This window comes from Pongo pygmaeus, chromosome 11 (genome assembly GCF_028885625.2).
Source record: "Pongo pygmaeus isolate AG05252 chromosome 11, NHGRI_mPonPyg2-v2.0_pri, whole genome shotgun sequence".
Lineage (NCBI taxonomy): Eukaryota > Metazoa > Chordata > Mammalia > Primates > Hominidae > Pongo > Pongo pygmaeus.
The window spans coordinates 33837380-33858205 of NC_072384.2; the positions used below are offsets into that span (position 1 = coordinate 33837380).

Consider the following 20826-nt stretch of genomic DNA (forward strand, 5'->3'; position numbering starts at 1 on the left):
CTTTATGAGAACTTACTAAATGCCAAGCATGAGTCTAGGGGTTAGGGATAAAAAGAAGACAGTTAACGAATACTGTTGCCTCGGTGAGCTTAAAGGCTTGTGAGGGAGATGGACAAGTCAATAGACCAATACATTAATTAAATGCAGGTAATTAGATCTTTAAACAAAAAACACCCATGGCATTCCAGAAAAAGCATATGAATGGTGAAGGCAAAGCAGGAACTACCTGGTCAATTACTAAGTTGTGCTTCCTTAGTTGCCTAGGTTCCACAGTCTGGGAACTGTCCCAAGATGGAAATAAAAGGCTTTTCATTCCCATCTGAAATCCTGGCAACCCATTTCCCAAAAGAAATGCAAATGCTCCCAAAGCATATGAGAATATGTTCAGCTAGGCTGCTAACTAAAGAAATGCACGTTAACATGGAGAATTAGCATTGCTGATAAAAAGAATTATAACACTTGGTGCTGGCAAAGGAGAATAAACATTTTCACCCCCTGCTAGTGGTAAATTAGTATGACCGTTTTGGAGCACGGCTCGACACTGGTCGTCAAAATTATGTGAGCATTTTCTGTGACCCAAACTTCTAGTAATTTATCCTAAAGAAATAAGACAGGCATTAAAATACAAATGTTTAAGGACAGTTATTCTGGATTTTTTCTAACCTCAAGACATTGGAAATAACCCATGTCTTCAGCATAAAATTGCTAAAATAGGCTAAACCCATACATAGAATACCACATAGCTATCAAAAAATAACAAACCTCTATTTATCCATGGAAAGATGTTCAAACTATGGTGTTAAATACAGAAAAAACAGTTTTCAAAAAAACTATATGTAGATAATCTCTATGTTTTTAAAAAAGCTAAATGGATATATGTGTGTGCACGCACGTGCGCACACACACACACGGAGCATACATCAAAATGTTAGTTCCGGTTATCCCTGGAAGGCCCCATAACAAGTGAGTTTCACTGTATTTTCTGCACCTTTATGAATTACCTCAACTGTTTACAATAAACATATATTACTTTGCCTTGCCCCACACCTTTCTTACTGCAGACCACGGGCAGGGGTGGGAATGAAATTGAGGCATCAAGAAACAATCTTTTTATCCCCTCACTACATGACTATCCCTTGTTGCTAAGTCAAAAGCAACTTTCTAAATATGCTGAAGTGTATGTCTGGGTTTTCTTACAATTTTATTTACAAATTCTTTTATTCCATGTTCTTGAAAAGCAAAACAAAACGCGAGGGTAGACAATTTCAAACTCTTCCAGGATGACAAATAAAAAAAGCTTTCAAAATTTTAGTGCTGGAAAGTAAGTTATTCAATGCCATGTTTGCTCTTCACCATGACGCCACTTGGCAGCTGTCGTGACCCTCCCTCCCTTTCATGGATGAGAAAACTGGGGTTCTGAAAGATGAATAAATCACATGGAGTCACAGAGCAGGTAAGCAGCAGAGTGGAGCTCTGATGGAGGACTCTTCTCAGGACCACATTAGCTTTGCATGGCTGCCACAATACAGCACTACAAACCAAGTGGCTTAAACCAGGGGTCCGCAATCCCTAGGCCACAGACTGTCACCTGCTTTTTCTGTATTTACAGCCACTCCCCATCACTCGCATTACCGCCTGAGCTCCACCTCCTGTCAGATCAGCAATGGCATTAGATTCTCATAGGAGCACAAACTTTAAAAGTGTACAATAAATGTAATGTGCTTGAATCATCCCCAAACCTTCCCCCACCCAACCCCAGTCCGCGGAAAAATTTTCTTCCATGAAATCAGTCGCTGCTGCCAAAAGGGTTGGGGACCACTGGCTTAAGCAACAGAAATGTATCGTCCCACAGTTCTGGAGGCTACAAAGTCCAAAATCAAGGTGTCCGCAGGGCCACCCTCCCTGTTAAACTTACAGGGAAGCTCCCTCTTCTAGCCTCTGGTCTTTGCTGCAATCTTTGGCATTCTTTGGCCTGTAGATGCATTACTACAATCTCTGCCTCCTTGTCCCATGGGAGTCTACTCCCCATGTCTGATTGTGTCTCTGCTTTCTCCTCTTATAAGGACATTAGTAATATGGGATTAGGTCCCACCCTAATCAAACATAACCTGATCTTCACTTGTTTACATCTGCAAAGACCCTGTTTCCAAATAAGGTCACATTCTTCCATACTAGGGGACAAGGACTTCAACATATCTTTTATGGGGACACAATTTAGCCCATAACAGGGACCAAGTCTACACTCCTTCCTCTAGTGCATCTTACCTGCAGCACCATAACCCAGTAGTGTCATGTCTGTGTCATGCCTGGTTTCATCTGTCCTGTTCAGGACAGTGGAGGGCCACTCCCTTCTGCCTCCAGGTGAGTCTAAATTCATGCTACTCAAGGCGGAGGAGCTTCTGTCCTGCTGAAACGGCTCCACCTTCTGCCTTGACTCTCATCAGCCATCGAGGGCATCTCTGAAGTTACTTATTCTTCTAGTTCAGGTTCTGCTCTTGAGTTAAAACACATTCAAGAGCTTTGTCAAGTTAAGAGCACTAGACAAATGTGGAGTAATAGGATTCACTTTCTCAGAGCCTCTGATTTAGGGCCAGATCAAACACCCTATGGGAAGAAGCCGGGGGAGACATGATACTGTTTTAATATGTTCTTGGTATAACTCATTGCCTTCACAGTCCAGCTCAGGCACCAAAAGCAAATTACCAATCCATCACTTCTTGACTGAATTTTCTTTTTAAATTTCTGCAGTTGTTTTCAAAAGCAGCGAGGGTGCTGGTGGAGTCAGTCATCAAAAGGCTATTAAGCTATCCCGTCGACTGGTGGCAGGCCGATGCATTTGGCTCAGCAAATTGGAAAAGAACACAGAGCAAGCAGCCTGGGTGAGAACGGGTGGGCCCGTCTATTTCACATGAGAAGACACACAAATGACTTATGCCTCTCTCAGGACATCCACTGCGGGGCCGTCCAGTTCCCATCTCAATGTGCTGCTGAGCAGAGCACCACTGGGAGGTACATTTGGAACAGGAGAACCACCTCTCGGGCTGCATTGTGACGCCGTATTGTAGAATTAGAAGGCTGTCTAGGTGAACATCTCCTCCCATCTGCCTTCACCTCCACCTCAGCAAGCCAACTGACAGCCCAGGAGACAGCCGGGCCTGGGGCCCCTCCACACAGCCCCACCTGTGCTGCAATCATATGCAAAATGTCAGAGACCCCCAGTAAGCGTCAAGCTGGACCTTCTGTGGCAAGCATCCCACGGCCCTCGCGGCTGATGGTGGCAGGCGGCTGTTATTCCTGGGGCCTTACACAGTACGCAGGGCCAAGAATGGCAGGACAGACATGAAATTCCATGTCATTTAGCCCTGCCAAGTTCCTCCTACACTTATTTCTCCCCAATCCCTCCATCTCCAGCACCTCCTTCCTTTCCTCAGTATCACTCTTCTCGTTTCCAATCTCCTCAATCTTCATTTTTAAAGAACTTTCGTCTGTTTTTTGAAAACAGGTTAAAAATGACCCAACTGAAGAGACATTGTCCAACACAGTAGCCGCTAGCTGCATGGGCCTATTTAAATTCTTTAAATCAAGTTAAAAATCCAGTTCTGGCTAGACACAGTGGTGGCTCGTGCCTGTAATCCCAACACTTTGGAAGGCCAAGGCGGGTGGATCACCTGGGGTCAGGAGTTTGAGACCAGCCTGGCCAACATGGTGAAACCCCGTCTCTACTAAAAATACAAAAAATTAGCTGGGTGTAGTGGCACATGCCTGTAATCCCAGCTACTCAGGAGGCTGAGGCAGGAGAATTGCTTGAACCAGGGAGGCAGAGGTTGCAGTGAGCCGAGATCATGCCACTGCACTCCAGCCTGAGCCACAGAGTGAGACTCTGTCTCAATAAATAAATAAATAAATAAATAGATAAATAAATAAATATCCAGTTCCTCAGTGACTCTATCCACATACCAGGTACCCAATGACCACATGTGGCTAGTGACTACCATATTGCACAGCACAGATACAGAACACAGCCATTGCCGCCGAGCATCTATTGGACAGCTCCGGTTGTCATAAAATGTGTCCCCTCCTTCCTCTGTCCGCAGCCCCCTCCTGGAGGCGAGGCGACCCTGCTGCCAGTCTCCTTTGTATCCTTTGTATGCCTACACAAGTGTGTGTGGATGCAAACCTCTTTTGTTAAAACAAATGAGAAAAGACCACACACGCTATTTTGTGTCACGCTTTCTTCACTTAATGCAGCTTGGAGGTCACGAAGTTGAGTAAACAGATAGTGCTTCATTCTTTAGAGTGGCTGCATAGCAATCCACTGTCACCAGGCCAGTGTTACCAACCCCATCCGCACCCCCCAGGCTCCTCTGTCACCCACTGTGAGGCTAGCTCCCTTCTCTCCCAAACACTCTCATCCTACCCTCCCAGTCTCCACATCCTCAAACTCTTTTCTGACTCTTCCTTTTACCTTTCCTGCCCTAATAAAAATGTAGCTGTTCCTCTGAGGAAGCTGCTTTCCCTGCCTTTGCAGTAGAGGCCGCTTTTCCTCTCTGATCCCACATTCTCCAAGCCTCTTTCTTCCTAGTGGCTGCCCCCAGCTTCCTCCCTCAACGCTGCCAGCTGCCATCAGACTAAAGCACCCACCGCGCCTCCCTCCTGGCGCTGCCACCTCACCTCCTGGCCCCTTCCCTGCACTCACTGACGACTCACTGATGATGACCTGCTTCGTGGCCTTTACCTCCTCCCCAAATTCTACACACATTCCTGGTAACTTCAATCTCAAATGGATCACACGGCCAACACCTGGCCTCACCCATGTCCCTGAACTTTTGTCCCCACCCTGCTTCAGCCACTCACTCTACCCTAAAATCTGTGCCAATAAATGAAATGCCTATGGAATCTTGGTTTTTAGCAGCCTACTCCCAGATTAGTACCCCACGCCAACAATTACCAACCTATCAAGACTTCTCATCTTCTAATCAAGACTTCTAATCCATGGTGATTATTCATTAGCTTTGCCATTATCCTTCCACCTCTCCTTGGCTAGTTTATTCTCTCTTCTTAGAATCCCTTGCTTGTAAACATAACTTTCCCTTGCTCCTCCTTCTATATTACCTGTTGAAAATCCTGGCCATGAGTAAACCTGATGGTCCACCTTCTCCGTACCTTTATTTCCTACCACAGGAAAGTAACCAAATTTGGAACTTGAAAAAACTAGTTGGTAGAATTATAAAAAGATATAACAACTATGTAAAACAGTATAGAGGTTCCTCAAAAATTTTAAAAGAGAACTGCCATAGGATCCAGCAATCCCACTTCTGGGCATTTATCCTAAAGAATTGGAAGCAGGGTCTCAAAGAGATATTTGCACACTCATGTTCATAGCAGCATTATTCACAATAGCCAAATGTTCATCAACGGATGAATGGATAAACAAAATGTGGCATATATTTACAATAGAATATTATTCAGCCTTTAGGCAGGGCACGGTGCCTCACATCTGTAATACCAGCACTTTGGGAGGTCAAGGCAGGCAGATCCCTGAGGCCAGGAGTTCAAGACCAGCCTGGCCAACATGGCAAAACTCCATCTCTACTAAAAATACAAAAAATTAGCCGGGTGCCATGGCGGGCGCCTGTAGTCCCAGCTACTCAGGAGGCTGAGGCAGGAGAATGGTGTGAACCCGGGAGGCGGAGCTTGCAGTGAGCTGAGATTGCGCCACTGCACTCCAGCCTGGGCGACAGAGACTCCGTCTCAAAAAAAAAAAAAAAAAAAAAAAAAAATTAGCCAGGTGTGGTGGTGCATGCCCAGTCCCAGCTACTTGGGAGGCTGAGGTAGGAGAATTGCCTGAACCTGGGAGGCTGAGGTTGCAGTGAGCCAAGATCGTGCCACCACACTCCAGCCTGGGCAACGGAGCAAGGCTCTATCTCAAAAAAATAAATAAAATAAATAAAAAAGATTATTCAGCCTTTAAAAGGAAGAAAATTGTGTCACATGCTACAAAAGATGGAGGATCCTTGAGGACATTATGCTAACTGAAATAAACCAGTCACAAAAAAGACAAATACTGTATAATTTCATTTATATGAGGTATCTAAAGTAGTCAAATTCATAGAAACAGAAAGTACAATGGTGATTGCTAGGGATTAGGGGACGGGGAAAATGGGGAATTGTTCAATAGGTAGCGTTTCAATTTTGCAGAATGAAAAAAGTTCTGGAGATCTGTTTCACAACAACGTGAAATACGCTTAACACTACTGAACCATATACTTAAAAACACTTAGGCTAATGCATTTTATGTTATGTGTTTTAACAAAATAAAATAAAAATAAAAATTTACAATAAAAATTTTTAAAATGCAAAATAAAACTATCAGGGCTAGGTAGGTTCTGGTGGTGCTGAAACCAAACTCTCTTTCCCTGAGTATGAAATACTCCATCATATCCACAGTAGGGATACACAGTCACCAGGTGGCAAGGCTAAGGAAGGTTTCCAGTTGCTTTGCATGACTGATTCAAGCTCAAGATTCATCCCAAGGTTTTGGGTCCAGTTCAAAAACACAAAGGGAATTAGCTAAGGGCCAGTTGCATATTTTCCAATTTCCTCTAATATTACTCTCCAGCAACTAACTAAAAACCAATGGCTTTTCTAGCTGTGCCCCTCATAACTCATTTATGCTCATTAATAGGCAAATATCAGCTTCTCAGCTGGCAGTGATTTCATTAATTTTAAACTTACATGAGGTAAGCCAGGGATCAAAACTTTAAACCAAAGCCAACAATATAGAGGATTGTGAGTATCACTTAAATCCCTAGATTAGGAATCTTCAAGTGAATGCATCGGCATTGGCATTGTCACGTGAACAATTACCTGGGAATTAATCAAAGCAACTCCTCTGTGAGTTTTTGCCTTTTGGGCAATGATATATACTTTTAAAAAACAGTACCTGTTTGGGGGATTATTAAAAACAGTGAAACCAAAGGCATTTCTCATCATCAATTTTGATCTTGGAAAACCTCCAGACCTAACAAATGTTCACACAGATCCCAACACTATAGAAAAGCCACAATTATTCGTGGCTTTCTGACTAACATGTACGAAACTCATTTCAGCAGAAAGGAAATCAGATTAAAAAGCAAATTAGAATAATGAAATTGGAAAACTCTGAATTCAATTCCTTCTGGAATTGCAAATCAAATTATGTATTATTAGCTCTAAAATAAGAAAGAAAAAGCAGAGGGAAAAACTTTCTCCTTTGAGGGCACTGGCCAGTACAAATATAATATAAGCCACATATGTAATTTTAAATTTCTAAAAGACATTTTAAAAGCTAAAGCAAAAAAAAAAATTGAAGTTTAACCAATATATCCAAAATATTCTAATACCAACATGTAATGAACATTTTTTTAACTATTAATAAATACTTTTTCTCATTAAGTCTTTAGGATTTAGTGTGTATTTTATACTTACAACACATCTCAGTTCAGACAAGCCACATATCAAGTGCTAAAATATTGCATCAGTGGCAACCATATTGGACAGTGCAGCTATAGAACCAAAGATGACATGTTCTTCTGACACGACAGTGGCTAGCTCCTGAAATCCAAGTATATCTCTACATTACACTCTCTAGACTTCTTATTGAATTCCTCAAATACCCAGAACAGCTTGGGTTGGGTGCATTAGTTGCTCCTTTGGCTAGACCAGCGTTAAGTCAAGGTTGATCATCACAGTGCAGGTTAAGTATCCTTTATCCAAAATGCTTAGGACCAGAAGGGTTTCAGGTTTCAGATTTTTTTGGATTTTGGGATGGCTGCATATACATAATGAGATATATTGGGGATGGAACCCAAATCTAAACATGAAATTCATTTATGTTTCGTATACACCTCGTACACATAGGCTGAAGGTAATCTTATACAATATTTTAAGTAATTTTGTGCATGAAACAAAGTTTTGACTGTGACCAGTCACGAGATCAGGTGCGGAATTTTCTACTTGTGACATCAGGTTGGTGCTTAAAAAGCTTTGAATTTGGGAGTATTTCAAATTTTGGATTTTCAGATTAGAGACGCTCAACCATCATTTGAAATTTTTAAAAGTCAGTTTACTACTATTTTCTAGTTTTTTTTTCAACCACAAATTCACTTTTAAAAATTAACTTTATCCTAAATGATATCATCTGTAATATCACAAGTCTGATACTTAATTTGTTAAAAAAACTAATGCCCATTAAAATAGACATTTAACATTTAAAATAAGTTTTTGTACACTAAAGCTAATAATGACATGAACTAAAATTTGCTCTCATTAGTCAGTCAGTTATAGTGTCATCTTTTAAAAGTTTTCCATCTGGCATATTCAATCTCAGATACATTACTGTCTGAATCACTTGGCCTCAAAGAGGTATTGCAACACTTGTATGTTGGAATATGGCCTAACATCCCATTCAAGAGTACTTTCTTGTTTGAGACAAAGTCTCGCTCTGTTGCCCAGGCTGCATTGCAGTGGCACAATCTCGGCTCACTACAGCCTCCACCTCCCGGGTTCAAGCAATTATCCCACCTCAGCCTCCTGAGTAGGTGAGCTACAGGCACACAGCACCACACGCAGCTAATTTTTGTTTTTGTAGAGATGGGGTTTCACCATGTTGGCCAGCTGGTCTTGAACTCCTGGCCTCAAGTGATCCACCTGCCTCAGCCTCCCAAAGTGCTGTAATTACAGGTGTGAGCCACCACACCCAGCCTCAAGAGTACTTTCCATCTGGGTACCACCACAAACCACAGAAAGGGGCATTTACTCATTTGTGTTCAACTGTCCAAAAGCTGCAGACAGAGAAAACTGTTGCCCTGATACCCACACATACATGTATGCATGCACACATATACATATAACTACATGCACACATATATATGCACATATTAGTGTATAGGTATATGCATAAAAATGTATGTGTCTGTGTGTGTGTGTGTGTGTGTGTGTGTGTGTGTGTGTGTGTGTACTCATCGCAATCATCCTACGAAGGAGGAATTGTCTTTTTCTTGCTTTTGCAGATGAGGGAATGAGGCACAGAGCAGTTACTGGCTTCCATAATCACAGAGCTAGCAAATCTGATTACGGAACCTGCGTTCTTATTACCCTGGGGTTTACAAATGATATACAGAGATGGAAGTTGGAAAAGACATATGTTTTAGAGTCACAAACGTAAGTCCTTCAAAGTCAAAATCTTCACCCATGGGATGTGAAGACTGGGGCAAGCAACATCCCTTAATACAGAGAGGGGTAGAAGGCAAATAGCATAATTTAGAATGCCCCTAAGATGTCTTCTGTAAATGACAGTAGAGAATTCATTTACTTAGAAGAAAAACAGCATAAAAATCCAAGAGAACAAAGATCCAATAAGAAAAAGTGAAAGGATGGATGGATGAGCAGATGGATAGACCAGCAAACAAATATTCTCAAAATCTGAGAACAGAGAAAATTATAAATGTACATCCTCTCTGATCATCCCAAGAGGACCCTGTCACATGGCTGGCATTGTACTAGTCACCCTCAGAAGCAACCTGGGGACCTTCTTCTCATCACTGGGACAAAAGTTGCATGGCAAGCTGTGTTGAGAGCCTCATTCTGTGGCCTTCATCTGCACGGGTTCTGCAGCCTGGAGAAAGACAAGAATCTACTTACATGTACTCCCTATGGGCAGAGTGCACAGCAGCTGCATTGCTGTAACGCCACAGGACAATCGCCGATGACAGGACGTCCAGGATGGCATCAAACTAGAAGAAGGAGACATGGCATTAGAGGCTTTCCACAGTCAATAGCATACAAATGTGAAGACACAGGACAACTGTGCTGTGACTCAGAACATCTGCACAAGTACACTCTGAGCAAAGAGGCCTCCCATCATTACGACGCAGCCACTCACTGCCCTCATGCCCGGGGCGTCTGGAGCTCAGACACCCAGCATGCCATGTGGAGGGCTCTGCTCCCAGGGCCCCTGGCTCCCAGCACTCTGGAGATATAGAGCAGAAGGTGGGGGAGTTCACTGTTCTGAAACACATGGAATTTGTTTCTCCATGACAGTCAAGATAATTGCAGTAGTTTCCTGCACATCCCAGATAAGAGATTCAGGTGAGAATTCTATTTTTGACTCTCAATGGGACTATTCTACCTGGGGTCCAGGGTGAGGGTGGGGGTCACCAGGACCTGCGATAAGTCTGCCAGCACTTTAAAGTTGCATACAAAATTCAATGCTTTTGTCTGAATGAGAGAGCGTGAATGCACAAGCAAGCAAGAGAGAATGAGAAAAATATATGTGTGTGTTTATATGTTTCTGGGTGTGTGTATGCATGTGTGTGTGTACATGTTTGTATACGTGGTATGTCTGGGTGTGTGTGTGTGTGTGGTGGTGTGCCTTTTTCCTGGATGGTCCACATCTTTCATAAGATTCTGCAAAGAATCTGCAATGTCCCTACAATATCAAGTTCTCACAACAAAGGGCAGAAGTGGGTTTGGGAACAGGCATACCGACCCTTGGGTACAGGAAACCCTAAAGCTACGCGGCGAGGATGTTGACAAGAGCTCTCTTTATGGGTCACTACAACACACCACACTTCTCAGCTGGAAAGTCACAAGCACTAGCATCCTCTCCAAGGGGCCTGGGGAAACTTCACCCAATTTCTCAACAGACCTAGCCTGTGAAGCAGAGACCCGCTTTCTCCCAACTAGCTTCGATCAGGAGGCCAGCTGGGAAGCCAGGTTACCCCTAGCTGGCTATAGACTGACTCATTCTAGCTCAAGTAGCCCCGATCTTCACTAGCAACACTTCTGCCTACACCAGAAAATGCTTTGCTCCAGTGCGTGCCAGGTCCACACCTGGAAGGCAAAAAAGGGCTAAAATGCCCAAAACATCCTCTCACCCAAACACATTGTGGGAAATGTGGTTCTCCCCAATCTGGGCTTGAGAATTACACAGTCCTCATTGCAGCTTAATTCTGTTAAATTTTCATTTTTTTAATAGAAGTGGGTTTCCATAAAATATGTTTCTCATGCTAAGCTCTCATACACTAACCACCCTCATTTGAGGGCTCAGGGTGAGGTTTATGGGCTTATGAAAAAACGTGCAAAACTTGATGAAAGTACATTTCAGGTTACTTACTGCAAACCCAAAAGCAGAGGCGCTGTACCTCATAACGGAGACAGCTAAAAAGAAAGAAAATATTATTCAGAATATTTTAAAACCTCTCTCATTTTTGAGTATATTAATACATTACATGGCCTTTTAAACATCAGTGGGGAAGTTCCAAGGGAATAAAACTCAAAATTAACTGTACTTGTAAAATCTAAGAATTTTTAAAAATGAAGAGTGAACCGAAAAGATTCCCAGACTCCACCTGCAACAACTTCCCCTCACAGTGTTCTGAAGCACCTGAGGGCCAATTTCCAAATAAAATTTCTTCAACAGCTGTCAATCAAATGACTTCTGATACTTTGAGAATTTAGCAACTAGGAACTATATCAAACTTTCAAAGTAAAACTCCAACCACCCAAACTGTTCCCATAATAAGGTGGTGTGTCTAAGTAAGGCATACACCATTGCTAAGATAGATGAAAAAAATCTGTGGGCACCAGAGTTTAAAATCCAATGTAGACACCAGTAACAGTTGTTTAGAAAAGAGCGACAAATGATCTTAAACAACAGATGTCTACAAATAGAGATGTCTACAAATGTCAATGCCACAATTCTAATTACAACACATTTTGATCCTTTTTTTTTTTTTTTTTTTTTTTTTTTTGAGACAGAGTCTTGCTCTGTCACTCAGGCTGGAGTGCAATGGTGCTATCTCGGCTCACTGCAACCTCTGCCTCCCGGGTTCAAGTGATTATCCTGCCTCAGCCTCCCAAGTAGTTGGGACTACAGGAACCTGCCACGACACCCAGCTAATTTTTATTATTTTTAGTAGAGACAGGGTTTTGCCGTGTTGGCCAGGCTAGTTTTGAACTCCTGACCTCAGGTGACCCACCTGCCTCAGCCTCCCAAAGTGCTGGGATTACAGGTGTGAGCCACCACACCTGGCCTTGATCCATATTTTTAAATTGGAGAATGTCAATTGGGTGGCACTTTTTCCTAATTCTGTTTTGTGCTAAAGCAATGACAGCTTCAAAGACTTCTCAATTTGACATAACAAAGGCAGATCTCCAGAAGAAAGCCATATTTAACAAGCATATATGCACCTCCAACCATGACTAAAGCCCTACACTAAGGGTGAGCAAAGCCGGCAGTGGCTTGTTCCCAGGCCTACATTCTGCAAGTGGTCAATGGCGCAGTAGGAGAAGCGTGTGTGGGAGGCACAGAGGCCAGCACGTACATGGACTTCCATCAGCTCATCACAATGTCCCTTCTCTAGGACCTGCTCCTTGTCCTCTCCACAAGGTCCAGGGACAGTCCCCACACAACTGTGTTGTGCCTTGTGACCTCCAGCTATAAGGAGGGCACCTGATCCACTGTGAACCAAACAGAGTTCATTTTCTGTGATTTAGGACTTGAGACAGAGAGAGTCTAGTTGGTCAATCTATGTGGTTAGAACAGCAACTTGTAAATGCTGGAGTTGCCATCGGCCACCGTTGGCCATAAAGACTGAGGAGCAGGAAGGCAAGCGTGGGAAAGCCACAGCACTGGGGAGAGTGAACCACTGGTGTCCAAGTGTTTCCAGGCCCTTCCTGAAACTCAGCCATATTCAGGTCCTCAAACTCTGTGAGGCGGAATACAACCCATTAAATCCCCAACCACCTTTGTTTTTGACATGAGCTGCTCCAGGAGTCCCTGCTGTTACTCTTACTGGCACAGGGAGAAGGGCAGAGCCAGCTGTGCATGGTGACCAGCTGGAGCTTTCACGGGACACACAGGTATGCTGCTGTAAAGGGGCCCTGGCCCTTCCCAGAGAACATCAACTTGCCAGCCATGCTGACATGTGCAAAAAAGGCAGCTGATCCCTGGCGGGACTGCTGCAAGCACTGAGGCGGCCTATAAAACACAGCTTGGCTCACAGCACGTGCTCCATAACTGTTAACTAAGCGTAACAAAATTTCACAGAAGTAAGTCAAGGAGGATATCTTTTCTTTCCCTTTACAGCCTGTTTTTAGAATATCTTAGCTGTGTGCTTTTTGTGGGTTGCTTCTTTATCAGCAGTGGAAACCTTTTAATTCCAACTAACATCTTGCACAGATGCTCCAGATCTACAACAGATAAAAGAAGAGCCAGGCACAGTGGGGCTCACGCCTGTAATCCCAGCACTTTTGGAGGCCAAGGTGGGGGGATATCACGAGGTCAAGAGATCGAGACCATCCTGGCCAACATGAAGAAACCCCGTCTCTACTAAAAACATAAAAAAATAAGCTGGGCGTGGTGGCACGTGCCTGTAGTCCCAGCTACTTGGGAGGCTGAGACAGGAGAATCACTTAAACCTGGGAGGCGGAGATTGCGGTGAACCAAGATCATGTGCCACTGCACTCCAGCTTGGCAACAGAGTGATACCCCATCTCAAAAAAAAAAAAGAGAAGAGCTGCTGCTGGACTCCCAGCCTGTCTCCAGCTGCGCTCCTGGGGCTGAGCACCGTGGAAAAGGCACAGCTAGAAAATCACTCCACCCGACTCGCTATGGCAGAAGAGCACCTGCCTCACCAGCAGTGAACGATGGCTTCAAAACAGATTTCAAGTGGACATTCACTTGATTATATTGAGAAAGACAAGGAATCTGGTCTCAGGAATCTGGAATCAAACAAAGGAGATGGCCACTAAATGGTGGGTAGTGTGTCCCCAACTCAATTGGAGTGCTGTGTCCATGATTTCCAACACCCTCAAAATTATGCAGGAAAGATCCGCTTGTGAGAATTAAGCCTTCCCAGAGAATGGATGACCTAGAGCACAAGTTTAATATTAGTACTCTCTATCCCACCTGCACCAAGGAAAATATGAGTCAGATGACTCCAAGTTAACCCAGAGTCCTTCACAGAGATGTATCATTTACTTATAAGTTGGCTCCATCTAATTTCCTTGATGAGACGGAAAGGGAGAAATGCCAAAAATTGCATGGGGAATTGAAACTACTCTGAAGGGCCCTCCACACAGCCTTAGCTCTGACAGCTTCCTTTTGTGGCCAACTCCCCAGCTCTTGCTACTAAATAACAGCAAATAGTCATTAGCACAGGATCTGAATGAGAGGTCAGATGGCCTTTCAGGAATTTCTGAAGAGTGTCAAGTAATAACCTCACTTTATTTGTCTCATAACTCACCATGACACATCCCAATTTTGTGATAAGAACAAATTCAATGGAAGGGTCAGAATGGTTTACACACCACCCCCACCCCCCAACTTCCATGGGGTTTTCATCAGGACGTTTCCAACTTCCCTCATGCTAAGAATGAGGTTGGCTTGGAGAATGGCAGGCCTGAGCCAGGAGATTACATGGTAGAGGCACCTGGAGCTGCGTGCACATGTGGCTGAGTGTAGTGGAAAGCCACCACAGGGCCAACAAAGGCCGCAATGCCTTCAAGACAGGTGCTTATTCAACAGTGGACAAGAAACAAGGGCCCTTCTGAACTCAGACAATTATGTTGCAAACTGGCAACACATCCACAAAGAGATGGGCGACCAGGCAGCCGTGGGGCGGAGCTCTCCTATGAAGGCTGCTCTTGGCCCCATGTGGTCAGAGTAGAAACACATTGCTATCTGATTAGGCAGCAGTTACACATCCAAAAAAATGCATGATTAGGATGCAGCTGGGCTCCTATCTCTTTCGCTGTTGGCTTTTTTTTTTTTATTAATTTAAGACAGAGTCTCTAAAATGTTCATAGGTAAAATGAAGATGTGTCATTTGGGGCCAGCCCAGCATGCAGTCCCCATCCCATAAGAGCATCCTGATTCTCCTCTGGGAATGGCACCTGCCCTACCCTCAGACTAAGTGATTTGGGTGGGATGATGCTATTCCCATGCTAGTATATCCCATTAACTTTTCCCATGTCCAGAGTTAACGATTCAAAAATGGCACAATTCAATTTGAGCCAATGAGAACCTGTGCCAAGTTTTTTGCTAAAAATATTGCAAAGGGGATGTCTTCCTTAGAGGGGATTTTAGAGATAGGAGGATGAACACAGGAGCTACAGGTAGTGATTTTGACATAAGTGGGAGGAGACTGCCTGAGAATGAAGCCAACACAAGAAGAAAGTAGGTATTAAATACAGATATTAAATACTGATTTAAATCAGTCCCGCCTGATGTATCCCTCTACTCCTCAAATACATTGGCCAACAATTTCCTTTGATTTGCTTAAGCCAGTTTGAGTTGAGTTTCTATCACTTTCAGCCACATAAGTCTTAATACAAGATATGTTGACCCAGTAATCCCATGCCCAAGATTTTAATGCGTAAGAAATGGAAAAACACTTTAAGTACAAAAGGTTCATAATAGGTTCATGTGATTTATAACAGCAAAACATTAGATGTAACTAAATGTTCCATAGTAGGGTGATGATTGAGGTATGATTTATTCAAAGAATAGGCTATAGGCAGATATTTTGAAGCCTTTGCAAAGAGGACTGTTGCTGGCTTGGAGTGGTGGCTCACACCTATAATCCCAGCACTTTGGTAGGCCAAGGCAGGAGGATCACTTCAGGCCAGAAGTTTGAGACCAGATTGGGCAATATAGTGAGACCTCATCTCTACAAAAAAGTTTTAAAATTAGCTGAGTGTGGTAGCAGACACCTGTAGCCCCAGCTACTCAGGAGGCTGAGGTGGGAGGATTGCTTGAGCCCAAGAGGTAAAGGTTGCAATGAGCCAAGATCACACCACCGTAAGCCAGCCTAGGCAACAGAGGGAGATCCTGTCTCAAAATATTTTTTAGAAAAATTACTACTGCTTAATGTTTCTATTAGCATATTAGAAAGAACAATGGCATTGATAATAAACAGATAGGTTGTATGCTGGGTTCTGCATTGGGTGCCACAGAAAAGGTTGGGTCTGAAACGGGGAGTTCTAGCTAGCACAGGTGCAAATTGAATGGGAAGATCAGAAGAGGCTTCATTGACAAGGGGACATTTAAGCAAAGACTTAAGGAGATGGGGGAGTAAACCATGCTGTTACTTGGGGAAGAACCTTCCAGAGAAGAAGAGTCAGTAAAACGCTGAGGTGGAACACTTGGCATGTCAGAGGCCATACTGGCTAAAGCCAAAGGAAGCAGGAGGAGAATTATAAGAGATAATTTGGGCAAGATGCAAGATGAAGTATGTGCTACAACTAGCTTTACAGGCTGCATTGAAAACAACCAGAAAAAAATTCCCTCAAATGGCAACAGTGGTTAATCTTTGAAGGGTGGGAATATTTGAGTGGGTTTCTTTCCTTTCTACTGTGAACCCAAAAGTATCTGAGACAGAGATCAATCAATTTAGAAAGTTTATTTTACCATGTTAAGGACATGTCCGTGACACAGCCTCAGGAGGTCCTGACCACATGTGCCCAAGGTGGTCCAGGCACAGCTTGGTTTTACACATTTTAGGGAGACATGAGGCATCAATTAATATGTATAAGATATACATTGGTTCTGTCTGGAAAGCAGGACAACTCGAGGTGGGGAGGGGGCTTCCAGGTCACAGGTAGATAACAGACAAATGGTTGTATTTTTTAAAGTCTTTGATTAGCCTTTCACAGAATACACAATTTCTATGTGAGCGGAGGGTAGAGGAACAGTAACTTACACTTTTGCCCAGCTTGGTGAAACAACAGTGCAGAGGAAGCAATTGGATATACATCTGTCTCAGGTGAACAGAGGGAGGACTCAAAGTCTGTCTTTTGTGCACAAAGAATTTCCCTGTGGGCAAATTGTGAGGGAGGTATGTAGCTTCTCAATCTTTGTAGCTATCTTATTTAGGAATAAAATGCAAGGCAGGTTTGCCAGACTGTCCCCAGCTTGACTTTTCCCTTTAGATTAGGGATTTGGGGGTCCTGAGATTTATTTTCTACATTTTCTACAACCACCATATCATTTAAATCAGAAAAAGAAATCTATGTGGGGAAAAAGATATCCAACTCACAAAAATATCAACAAAGGTCTAAAATGGAGTCAAGAGAAACCAGATCTGTGATACACATCTGGGACTAGGCTGCACTGTGAGTTCACAAATGCTCTAACAGGGCGGCATATGACTATATGTGTCTTTATTACATCTAAGTTTCTGAATCCATCTTTCTAAGGTCAAATCACCTACATGAGTGGTTTGTTAATGCCCAAAAAGTTCATGGAAGTGCAGTGGTGGACCAAGAAAGCCAGCATGTGGAGCATGAGCAGAATGTCACTTGCAGTCTGAGGGACCTCCTGCCTCCCGGGATGCTGCATGTCACACACACTACTTTCATTTACGTGTCAAAGGGGTAATAACAGCTACTCTCCCAGAAGCACACACACAACAGAAGTCTTAAATAAATATTTATACAAGTCTGGTTAAAAGACCAGACCTTCTTTAACTAAGTCACACACCAGGCCATAAAGCATATCAGCTGGAAATTCAAATTCAAATAGAAAGACAGCTGGAAAATGGACAGGACCCAGGCAACCCATTGTTAGGGCAAAGCTAAATCGTGCAGCTGAATCAGCAGCAGGCTTTCAGGGAGGGTTCTGGACAGTAGGGACAAAATACCTCGGAAATGCACAAAGAGGTAAGGATGCCAGCAAGGCAACAGAGGATGAGTGCAGACAGCCCCTCCACAACCTTAAACAAAGAATGCCATTTCAATCGCTGGCTAGATTTGCAGCAAAAATGAGGACCCATCTGTCATTCTCTCCAAAGTCATGCAACAATTATCTTGAGCCTTAGCACTCTTTAGCAATGCCCCCAGGCCCCATAACACCTCCAAGTTGCAAAATTATGTGACTGTAAGTTTCGTTAATAAATCAATCCTACTTTAATTGGACAGCCTCTATTACGCAGGGGCCTGGCAACAACCTCACCTCCAGCCATGTAATTAACTCAAATGGAGAACCATCTTTCCATCATCTACCATAAATACATATACACATACATAAATTTGGACCCCTCTTACTTCCACCTCTTCTGCTGCCTAACAAGAAAACATAATAATGAAAACACCAATCTGGATCTTTGGATTCTCTCAAAACACTGAGATATGCCCACCCTGGGCTGTCCCTTTCTCCCAGTGGTGCCAATGCTGCGTTCGAATGAGGCATGTGCTCTGGGGTACCCACCTCTCCTGCAACATCACAGCCAGCCTGCCTCACTCACCTCTTCCACCTGCCTGGCCCCTGTGGTATCTAGTTAGCCCCGTAAGGCTTGAGTATTGGACCTCACATGTAGGGCATGAGCAACCAGCAATGTCCAGCAAAGTGCCTGCTAAATATTCATTTTGCTGTATGGACTGTGGCTTCCAATGTTTTCTACTGGAAGGTCTGGCTCTCAGCAAATTACAAAAAGCTGTACCATGGCCAGGTTCTCAAAGCCAAAACCATCCTTTGAGAGCTCTTTGACTTCTACAGACAACCCTGAGAACTATTATTAGCCTTAGGTAGGCCGTGGGCACTGCCCTGCCACCCTCCGGGGCTCTACCTGTCTGGAGAGCAAGTGTTTGTTAGGAAAGCAAGTGTTTGTCTCAGGCAAACCCTTGCCAAGACCTCAGGGATGATCATGGGTCTCTCTCACATGACCAAGGGGTGGCTACATACAAAAAGGGACTATACAACCCCGCCCCTAATCCCACACCCACAATAACCTATAAAACCCACAAAAACGGGCTTGAAGAGGTTAGAAAATAATGCCCTTGAGCTGCTGCTATGGGGGTAGGGAGTGCCATTTGCCAGTGTTCTGGGCCATTTTGCAATGAAAGGTCACTTGCACTCCAATTTCTAACAGGAAGCAGCCACTGTCATTCATTCCTCCATGCCCCTGGTACTTGTACACATCAGCCTCCATGGAAAGGCCACGCTCCTTAGGATGGAGGAAGCCGCTGTTCTCTGATCTCCTCTTCTGCGGGCCACACCTGGTCACTGCACTCCAGCCACATGGGGCTCCTCGGTGACCTCCCCACAGCCAGGCCACGGCTCTTCATTCTGCCAGGAACAAGCTTACTCCAGGGATCAGCCTGGCCTGCTCCCTCCCCTCCTTCAGGTTAGGGCTGTCCTGGACACCACATTTAATGATGAAACTTGCCCTCGCTCCAAATCTGAGCTCTCTGTCACCCACCTCTACATTTTCTTTATCTGAAGTACATCTACCACATTATCTTATGTACTTATGTATGTTTCATCTGCTCCACCCTACTCCCACCTATTAGAATATAAACACCACAAAGGCAAAAGCTTTGAATGTTTGTTCCCTGATGTATCCCGAATGCCAAGATCAGTGCCTGAACACACAGAAAACTTTCAGAGGGATTCGTCAACACCTTCCCCTTAGCTCCAGCATGCAGCAAACAGAGCCTTCTGGGAGAAGGCAGACAGGACCAAGGGCTCAAAACACAGGGAGGCCCAGCCGTGCTACCCGGAAGCCCTCCCCTGAGCAAATGAAGCTGCAGCCGGCACTTTCTGGGGCATAATGGAGAAACCAGCCTCTAAATGGACCACTCCTTTAGGGAGGGCTTGAAGCATTTGCAAATGGCAAAGATCTAGGACTAAGGAAAGAGTAAGGATAGCCCCAGACCCAGAAAGCCAAGAGCCAACACAGAATAGTATAACAGGAAAAAAATCCAAATAAAAACAACCCAAGGAAAGTCTCTAGCATGGACCAGGGCACCCTTGTTCCCACTACCACACACCACCAGACTAGCTCTGCTCCAGTTAGCATAACATGAAATGCACATGACTCCCGTTCCGAAGGAGGGATCGGCATTCCTGGGACAAGGGCAGGATGCCTGCCACTCAACAGGGAGAGACCTGGGTTTCAAGCAGCTCTCAGAAGTCTCACACACAGGAGTCACCAGCTCAGAGACAAAAAGACAAGACCCCAGCTTTTAGTGGCAAAACTTCCTCAACACCACAGCCCACTTTCACTTTGCTGCTTCTTCAGTCTGGGAATAAGGAGGAGGAAGATCCCTTGAAGCCACAGTTACCTAACTTTTATGAGCATTTATGGGCCGTCTCCGATGGAGTACACAGCCCTTCAACTTGTTAGCACATTTGCTCCACAGACCTCACACGCCAGAGCTAAGAGTAGCAGCAAAGTTCTTTTATTATTATTATTTTTGTTGTTGAGATGGAGTCTCGCTCTGTCGCCCAGGCTGGAGTGCAGTGACGCAATCTTGGCTCACTGCAAGCTCCACCTTCTGGGTTCACGCCATTCTCCAGCCTCAGCCTCCTGCATAGCTGGGACTACAGGCGCCCACCACCACACCCAGCTAATTTTTTTGTATTTTTTAGTGGAGACGGGGTTTCACCGTGTTAGCCAGGATGGTCTCGATCTCCTGACCTCGTGATCCGCCTGCCTTGGCCTCCCAAAGTGAGCAGCAAGGTTCTTGCTGAATGTCATTCACACTTTCCTAACACTTGCTCTTACACCTCCTTGTGCCAGGGTTGCCCACAATGCCAGTAGAACTATCAAGTAAGCCTGTGGGAGGCAGGCCTGGTCAGGTGTCCTCAGACCACACTCAATTCATGTCCTGCAACCCACGCTGCCAGACTAACATGAGTAGCCACGCTCAACTAATCACTCTTTCATTCAACCAACAAGTGCTTATTGAGCACCTACTATATGTCCAACACTATTCTGCTGAGCTGGGGATACAGCAGTTGCTTGCCCATCAATTTGATAAAACATACATTTTAAAGCCTTA

The 20826-nt window shown here is 44.2% G+C and overlaps 1 protein-coding gene across 1 annotated transcript in view; it reads right to left on the reverse strand.

The window, feature by feature from the left end:
• The window catches only part of TMEM163 (transmembrane protein 163), a 260277-nt gene that overhangs the window by 85750 nt on the left and 153701 nt on the right, over nucleotides 1–20826 (reverse strand). The window contains exons 3-4 of the mRNA XM_054478923.2: nucleotides 11156–11199; nucleotides 9682–9773 (exon numbers count right to left, since the gene is read on the reverse strand). Of these exons, the coding sequence (XP_054334898.1) occupies nucleotides 9682–9773; nucleotides 11156–11199 (136 nt within the window). The remainder of the gene's footprint in view (nucleotides 1–9681; nucleotides 9774–11155; nucleotides 11200–20826) is intronic.